Source organism: Petaurus breviceps, unplaced genomic scaffold (assembly GCF_028583685.1).
Source record: "Petaurus breviceps papuanus isolate PSGF00001 unplaced genomic scaffold, PetGlider_PUasm1.0 85342, whole genome shotgun sequence".
Taxonomy (NCBI): domain Eukaryota; kingdom Metazoa; phylum Chordata; class Mammalia; order Diprotodontia; family Petauridae; genus Petaurus; species Petaurus breviceps.
The window spans coordinates 8,204-17,846 of NW_027186698.1; the positions used below are offsets into that span (position 1 = coordinate 8,204).

At 36.6% G+C, this 9,643-nt stretch overlaps 1 protein-coding gene across 1 annotated transcript; it reads right to left on the bottom strand.

The window, feature by feature from the left end:
- Nucleotides 1-7,524: 7,524 nt before the first annotated feature.
- On the bottom strand, nucleotides 7,525-8,490 carry LOC138176315 (olfactory receptor 52N4-like). The gene has a single exon (XM_069107119.1). It carries the CDS (start codon nucleotides 8,488-8,490, stop codon nucleotides 7,525-7,527), a length of 966 nt encoding a protein of 321 aa, XP_068963220.1.
- Between the last annotated feature and the right edge of the window lie 1,153 nt (nucleotides 8,491-9,643).

Here is a 9,643-nt window from a genome sequence, read left to right on the forward strand (position 1 = left end):
GGGCTACCCCATGCAAACGAAGAGACAAGAGATGGAATGCCATGGATGGAGAATAAATGGTGAGCCAATTTGGTGGGAACATTGTGTGATCAATAAGGGAATGTTACAAAATGACTCAACATATAAGTGAGAGAGATATTCTCAGGCCTATAATTGGTTTAGTATCCAATTCATTGCCTGTAGTAATGACATTTAGAGGCCTTGTCTGCTTCTTGATGACAGTGAATATCCCACCCCCAAGTCATTGCAACACATAATGTTCTGCTCTTTGGAAAGACAAGAGCAATAGGCTTGCTAAGTTGGAAATTACTTTTATGTTCATTTAGTTCAGCCCCTACCCATAGTATAAACCTTATATACAAAATTATTGACAAGTAGACATCCTGCCTCTGCTTTCAGACCTTTATTAATAAGGAACCCTCCCTAACCCTTCTCCATGGAAGTCCATTCTAACAGCTCATACTGTTAAGAATATTTTTCTAGCATTTAGTCAAATTTAGTCAAACTCTTTCTCCTTGTAATTTCCAGTCATTTTTCCAGTTTTTCTCTCTATGAATTATTCTATTACCTCTTGCATATAAAAACCTTCCAATTAACTTAAAATCTTTATCATGATACCTCCTCCACTCTCAGTATTTATATCTTCAAGCTAAAAACCCATTTTTTAAAACTTTGCAAGTATCATATAGGTTAGAGTCCTCTCATTAATCTTATCTGGCTTACCCTGGATATGTTTCTTTTTCTCTTTCAAGATTAGTCTCTGAGAGGGGTGGCTAGGTGGCGCAGTAAGTAAAGTGCTGGCCCTGGAGTCAGGAGGACCCGAGTTCGGTTCTGGCCTGAGACACTTAACACCCACACAAAAATGCTAGCCATGTAACCTTGGGCAAGTTACTTAACCCCAATTTCCCTCCAAAAGGCAAAAAAAAAGAAGAAAAAAAAAGCTTAGGTGTGGCTAGGTGGCACAGTGAATAGAGCACCAGCCCTGAAGTCAGGAGGACCTGAGTTCAAATCCGACATCAGACGTTTAACACAAAAACTAGCCATGTGACCTTGGGCAAGTCACTTAACCCCAACTGCCATCCAAAAAGCAAAAAAAAACAAAGATTAGTCTCTGAGAATTGGATATACTATTTAGTAGCAGCAAGATTATCATGCATCTTCTTAAAGCAAAAGTTCTTAACCTGGGAGCCATGACCTCTGAAAGACTCCATGGATAAATTTCAGGAGGTCTGTAAAGTTGACTGGGAAGAAATACAACTTTATTTCTACTAACATCTAACTAAAAGCTAGTATTATGTTAATTTATTTTTAAAAACCCACATTATTCTGAGTAGGTGTTCATAGACTTCACCATATTGCCACAGAGGTCCATGAAACAGAATAGTAAAGAACCCCTTATACAGAGACTAATTTTATCTCAGTATAGCCTATGATCACATTTTTTAGCATAATTGATTCATATTAAATTTTTAGCCTGTTAAAGAACCCCTACATACCTTTCACATGAATTATATTCTTTGTGATAAAAGAACAGCAGTGCTGATCAAGCAAAAGAAACTTTGAACCATCTGTAATACAAAATATCAAAGAATTTTGTTAGTTATGGACCAACCATCTGTGGTGTTAATGGAAGTTTTCAAGAAGGTGTTGAATGAGAACTGAGAGGGCCACTTAATGGAATATCCTATTCCTAAAGAACTAGTAAGCCTTTGTGTTCTCAAGTAGAAAGTAATCTAAAGGCAAAAAAACCACCAGAGACAAGACATAGCTTCCATTATTCTGAATAAAGCAGCTACCATGTTCACACTTGAGGTAATACTGACCTTAGGTCATGTTCAAGGAGAGACTATATAGGGCCAGGTCTTGAGTTATTAGAGAGCCTAAAGGAATGACTTTGCCCATTTTTCAGTTTAAATTGACATTTTGGTGAAATATCCTGCAGGATTTCACTCAGGCCAACCAATCTTAGGGGTGATGAGCAGGACTTTGATAGAGATCATGTTCAGGCTTCAGTTGATCAGGCTGTACAACTCCTGTCTAGACTAGAGCTCAGTTTCTCATTGGGGTTGGTCATCAATTTCTTTTTCTCTTTCAAGATTAGTCTCTGAGAGGGGCAGCTAGGTGGCACAGTGAGTAAGGGCTGGCCCTGGAGTCAGGAGGACCCGAGTTCGGTTCCGGCCTGAGACACTTAACACCCACACAAAAATACTAGATCTTTTTCACATGGATGGTTTTCTGTCTAACAATGCCTGCAATTGTCCTTTTAATACAAGGGAAGTTGAATATTTAAATATAAGCTTTGAATTTTTGCAGGGCTGGGAAATGTACGAATCTGTCAGTTCATTAGTATAGGAAATTCTTAGTATGGAAACCTCCTTCATTGATAAAGATGAGTATCAAACGTGTAACTTTATTTCTAAAGCAGAGACTTGATCCTATCCTTCCTTTAATCAAAAAGTTTTGGTCTTCAGTTCCAATGTCAAGGAACAAAATTCCCATATTGGCCATGGCCAAAACTATGTGTCTCATTCTATATAGGTAGTTCACCATCTCTCTGGGAGAAGATGGGTAGTCTTCTTCATTATTTCCCTTCTGGAATTATGATTGATCACTGAGTTGATGAGAGTTTCTAAATCTTTCAAACTTGTTTATTTTCCAATGTTGTTGTTCCAGTATGAATCATTCTCCTGGTTCTGTTCAGTTTAATTTTTATCAGCTTATATGAGGCTTCCTAGGTTTCTCTGAAACTGCCTCCTTTGTAATTTCTTGAAATACAATAATATTTTATTATAATCCTACAATAATATGTTCAGCCATACCCAAATTGATGGTTTTCTCCTTGGTTTCCAGTTCTTTGTCACTGCAGAAAGAACTACTCTAAAAATTTTTGCACATGAAGGACTCCTTCTTCTTATATTTCTTTGGAATTATAGGCCTAGTGGTGGTATTACTGGGAATGTACAGTGTAGTAAATTTTTTCTTCTAAATTGCTTTTTCAGAATGACTACACCAATTCACAGTTCTACCAAGTGGGCATCAATGTGCTTGTTTTCCTGGACTTCGTTCAACATTCATCATTTTTCTTTTGTTGTTGTTGTTGTTATTGCGTGTGTGAGTGTGTGTGTGTGTTTTCAACTTTGCCAAACTGATAGAGTTAAAGTAGAAACTCAGAGTTGCTTTAATTTGAATCTCTTGAACTTTTTTATTTAGAAAATATTTTCAAATGGCTATATGCAGGTTGGATTTCATGCTCTGATAATGAAAATTGATTATGGCATTTTTGGTTGGTAATATATTTTGTTCATCTCATTCTCTGGCAGCACCCTTGTCAAAAGATTATAGGAATCACCATCCATTTGCTTGGTTGCAGTGCAGCTGCCATTTCCCTCTACCCCTGACTTCTCGGTTATCCACTCATGTAATAATAATAACTAGTATTTATATGGCACTCTTAAGCTTCCTGTGTAGTTTTTTTTACATCACTTACTTTATGTATTTATTTGATACTTATAACAGCCCTATGAGGTATGTGATATTATTACACTAATTTTACATACAGATGAGGCAACTGAAACCCAATGAGGTTGTTTGACATTTCCAGGATTTAAGCACCTATTAAGTGTCTGAGGCAAAATTTAAACTCAGCTATTCTTGATTCCAAATACCGTACCTGGCTGGCAACTTCCCTTTGTGCTTCCCAAAGAAGTCATGACTCACCTATTGAGGCTCATGGGATTTTTTCTGTGATGCCTCAGTTTGCCTCCTCTACTTTCCTTTCTTCTGATTATTGAAATTCCCTTTCATTTTGACCCTGTTGAGCTTCTTTTTATGCCTTGATGGGACACATTTTGTTCTTTTTTTGTACCATGTAGCTCCTTTTTTAAATATCTATCCTTCTATGTCTCTGTTTCTGTCTGCCTTTCTGTCTTTCTCTTTGTCTCTCCCTCTCTCTGCCTCTTTCTCTCTTTGTCTCTCTTTTTCTCTCTATCTTTCTCTTTGTGTGTCTCTGTCTTTCTGTCTCTGTCTCTGTGTCTTTATCTATGTCTCCCTCTGTCTATCTCTTGGTCTGTCTGTTAATGTTAATAGAATAGGAAGATCTTCCCCACCCAGTAAAAGACCTAATGCCTGGAGCCTCTGATCACAGGGACCCTGGGTCACAAGAAGCTCAGACTGGGAGGAGCTCTTGCCCAAGAAGGAGAGAGAGACAGAGAGAAAGAGACAAAGAGACACAGAGACAGAGAGGAGAGAGACAGAGAGACAGACGGAGAAAGAAAAGGAGACACTGAGAGAGATAAGGAGGGAGGGAAAGGCAGAGAGAGAGAGAGACAGAGAGACAGACAGAGACAGAGAGAGAGAGAGAGAGAGAGAGAGAGAGAGAGAGAGAGAGAGAGAGAGAGATTGAGAGCAGAGGGAGGAATTTGTCAAGCAAGGGGAACTTGTTTTTGTGGAGAGGCCTGACATGTTTAAGATGTCAGCTGATAAGTACCCTGTTAAATCTTACCTCCTGGTATTATAATGATGTTCTAAATAAATATTTTGGTTTTGTCTTTGAGAAAGTTATTTATATTTTGTGAATTTACCCCATTTACACTGGAAATGCGCCTGCATATTCATAGTGGCTCCTATCAGTATCACATTTGCCTTACACTGTCTCTGTTTCTGTGTCTCTCTGTCTCTGTCTCTCTCTGTGTCTCTCTCTGTCTCTCTGTCTCTGTCTCCCACCTGGTGCCTAGACCTAGGATTTCATTTGTATAGGGAATCTCTCAGAGAGTAAACTTTTTACCAGTACAGACTGGTACTTGTTTTGCAACATATAGTTTTAGAGAGTTTTCTGAGAGCACTGATGTTAAGTAACATGCCCAGGGTCATACATCCAGTACCTATCAGTGACAGAACTTGAACCTAGGTCTTCTTGACTCAGGGTTCAGATCACTAATCTATAAATCAGCTTGCCTTTCTATTCTTGATAATTACATTGATTAGTAGTATTCTATTGCTGGTAGTTGGCTGTTTTCTGGTTAAATAAGTCACTCTAAATTTTTTTCTGGAATGTCTCAAAAATCTCTCTTTTCTTGAATGATTATATTGTGTAATTGATGATTGATATTAAACTTGTAGAATATATCATTTCTGGCTGTAACTTGAACTCCTTTGCATTTTGAAAGATAGCATTCCATTCCTTTCCCCAATTTCTTGTGAATACACAACAGTCCTGGTTTTCTTTGTTTTCCCTCATATTTGAAGGTTTTCTCTTTCTAATACTTCTGGGTAATTGTCTTATTTTATTTAATTTTGTTTGGGATTTGAACTTTTTAATTCATTATAATTTTCTCCAACAATATGATCTTTAAGCAATTCTGTGCAGGTCATATTCAAGATTAGTCACTTTGACATGTAAATGTGTTAAATTTTGGTTGAGCTAAGGTGGCAGAGTGGATAGATTGCAGGTCTTGCAAACAAAAAGACCTAAGATCAAATCTTGGCTCAGATACTTAATAGCTGTGTGACCTTCACCAAATCATGTTACCTGTCTCTATCAATTTCCTCTTCTATGACAGAGATATTACCTACCTCACAGGGGTGTTGTGAGTATCAAATGAATTAATAAATGTAATTTATGAACCTTAAATCATTACATGATGATACATCACCACCATCATTATCTTCATCATCATTAGAAAATAACATGGGGTGGCCAGGTGGCACAGTGAGTAAGAGCGCTGGCCCCGGCGTTGGGAGACCCGGGATCAGTTCCATCCTCAGATACTTGGCACCCACACTAAATAACTGGCCATGTAACCCTGAGCAAGTTACTTAACCCCAATTGCTTTAAAAAATAAAATTTATATAAAATTTAAAAAATAAGAAAATAACATGGCAGAATGGAAATGGTAAATATACCCGAGTTAGAGGATCTGGAACCAGTTCTGAACTCTGATATACACTATCAAAGGTGAACTTTGGAAGTCACTTAAGGTTTTTTCTGGACCCTGCTTTCCTCATCTGTAAAGGGAGGGGGCACTGGAGAATATTACCTTTGAGTTTCCTCTCAGATCTGGATTCATTATCTTATGATCTATGATATACATGATCTATGATCAACAATAGTTTCTTTTGTTTCAGTTCTGTCATGTTTTCTTCCATTTCTCTATTTTGGAGTGGCAAAATGTGTTCTTTTCAGAGCTTCTACATTTTGGAAAGCTGCATTGTCTATGCCATATTATTTGTTTTTATTATTGATTTCTTCTATGAGAGTTCAAATTTGCATCCTGTTTTCTTTTATATTAAAAAGTTCTCTTTCTCTTTGGAAGTATTCCAGAATTCCATGTAGTTTTTCTAATATTTCTCAAGATTCCATAGAACTCATCCTACTTTTTTATTGTTTCTAGTTCATTTTCTATTGTTGCATAATATTTGTTGTGTTTTGTCTATATGTGTTTGTATATACATACATGCAAACATGCATACATACATACAAACATATATACTTGTTTTCTATCTTTCTTTCAGTGTCATTCAGGGTCCAGACCTTTCACATTGGGCATGAAATAAATGGCGTATATTGGGACTGAGGATTAGATCTCTGAGGACTCTGATTTTATTTTACAAGGCTTATATGACTTTCACTTTTTCTTCTGCTATTTTGACTGGACAGAATTTTGAAAGAACAGCTCCCTGTTACAATTTCGTTAACAAAAAAAGCAAATGAAAATGCACATTTTAAGAATGTATGTTTCAGTTTACTTGCTTTAAAAAAATGTAAAGAACATGAGGGAAATGGAAAAAGGAACATGTATTCAAAACAAAAAATGTCATTTATTAAAAAGAATTATAACAAATAGACTAAAATCTAGAAAGAACGAAGCTTTTAAATAAAGGGTTATGACAAAAAGTGTGCAGAAGGAGAAGTTAAACTATGTCAAGAGTAAGTGAAGAGGAAATGTATTAGCTTATTATTAAGAGATAAAAGAGTAATGTTGACAGATGATGGAGAAGGCAGCATGATTCAATTTTATCTCTATACCATTACGAGGGGATTCTTTATACCAAAAGCAATAAAATGGACTTTTTTCCTAACCAAAATTAAAGACTCATAATAATGGATTGTCAAGAAAAATAAGAGCCCCTCAATTTACCATTGCTTCCTATTCTTATTTCTGTATTCCCACAGTCTACATCATAAACTTTCCCTCTTTTCATGAATGTTGAGCTATTGCTTTGTGCTGATCAAGAGTAATTCAAAGGATCATTTCACTGACATGATCCCTGGACTTTGAGAAGAGAGCTAATTAATCAACAAATTGAAGGTTGCTCACTGCCCATTCTTCAATACCACTCCAGGTATTGAAATCTCTGGTCTTCTCACTATCCTCTGAGATTGGCTCTATATAGGTCAAAAAAACCAAGAGGATAGAGCCAAGGCAGAATCCATCCAGAGCAAGGCAGTGAAATGACAAAACTCATTGAGTCCTCCTACCCAGCAAAGAACTATGCTTACTTTTTCTTCATCAATGGGTTTCTGATTCAGATGCCATGGGACTTGGTATCCTTGGATCCTGAAAAAAGCCTTATAACACAATCCCGGATCTGCTTGGTTTTCACACCATAGACAATGGGGTTCATAGTTGGGGGAAGAAGGAGGTAGATGTTGGCCACTATAATGTGGAGAGAGTGAGGGACATTGTGACCCCCAAAACGGTGTGCAAAAAATGAAAAGAAAGCTGGGGTATAAGAGAATACAATGGCACAGATGTGAGATGTACATGTTCCAAAAGCTTTCTGTCGAGCATCTGCTGATGACAGTTTGATCACAGCCCGGAGGATCATTGTGTAGGACACAGTAATGCAGAGAATATCAAAGCCCCCAATCAAGAGAGCAACCACAAGACCATACACAGCATTGATTTTAACATTGCCACATGAAATCTTAGCCACAGACATATGGTCACAGTAGGTGTGGGGGATGACATTGCCGTGGCAGAAGGGCAGTCGTTTGGTGAGGAACATAAATGGAATTATAAGTATCACTCCCCTAATGAATGTGATGAACCCAGCATTGGCAATGATAGGATTGGTGAGGATTGTGGCATAGCGCAGTGGGTAGCAGATGGCCACATAGCGATCCAGAGCCATAAGCATAAGGACCCCAGACTCCATCCCTGTGAAGGTGTGGACAAAGAACATCTGGGTTAGACAAGCATTAAAATCAATCTCCTTGAGATTAAACCAGAAGATCCCAAGTGTATTAGGCACTGTGCTTGTGCAGATGACCACATCAGTGAAGGAAAGCATGGCAAGGAAGAAATACATTGGCCGGTGCAGGGTCTCCTCATAGCGGATGAGGTAGAGAAGCCCACAGTTCCCCGCCATGGCTACAATGTACATGGAGCAGAATGGCAGAGAGATCCAGATGTGCTTGTCCTCTAGTCCTGGAACTCCATTCAGGATGAAAGAAACTGGAGTCAGAGAAGTGCTATTGATCCTTTGCATGATGGGTACGTGATAGTCCTGTTTACCTTTCAGTTACTGTGTGTCTAGTGGAAGAAAACATATAAGAAAAAAATTGTTCTGTTTCCATTTGGTCTTTAATACAAAAGAATTAATCAAACAGATCTTTTTGTAGTTGCATTGCTACCTTAAAGATATGAAATAATATAAATATCTTTTTAACCTAAGTCCAGAAACTACATTGCTTCATTTTGCCTATTTTGTATAATATTATTTAGAACATATATATATATATATATATATATATATATACACATACCATTTGGTGCTTATGTAATAAAATGTATATATGTATGTATGTATATAATAATAAGTAGACTTTCTACATAGCCTAAGCCCAGAGAATTTATTTCTGTAGATCTTTCTTTGATCATATGCATGTATATATGTAAATATACATATATTTGCTACATCCATGAGTGTGCATATTTTTCTTCATCAGGTAGAAGTTAAATCATATATTGTCATATCAATTCCTTCTGTTTTTTCTGTGCCTTTCAAAAATTCAAAAAATTTATTCCTTATTTAGTTGCCTATTGTTTTTTTTTTATTTTAGACAAATACTAAAATTTAAATAAAAAATCTTAAATTATAAGAAAAGGAAAAGGAACATTACAATCATAAATGTTAAACTGAAATATAAAATGAAAGGAAAAATCCTATCATGTGTACAGCACTTGCTGTACATAAAAGGGCATTCAAAATATATATCAATAATTTATCATTTCAAGAAAGCCTATATATTAAATAGTGTGTCTTAAGTGAAAGCTGTCTTTCTTTCCTTTGCTTCTTGGTAGGTTTTCTTTTGTTCTCTGCTAATACCCTTTTTACCTTTTAAAAGCTTCTACTTCTACCCCTTTTCTTAACTTTTTCCTCCTTCCTCCCACCACCCACCACCCCAAGATTACAATTGAGAATGCATATATTTATATATAGGTATATACATGCATCTATGTATACATGTATACATATACACATGTATGTATAAGTACATATACATGTATACATGTACATAGAGAAACATATACTTTCCCAAAAAGATTCTACTCATAATCGTGTTTGTTTGTGTTTGTGTATATCTCTTTTTTCCTATTTCTCCTTACTCCTCTACTTTTCTTCTACTTGCTACCTTGCC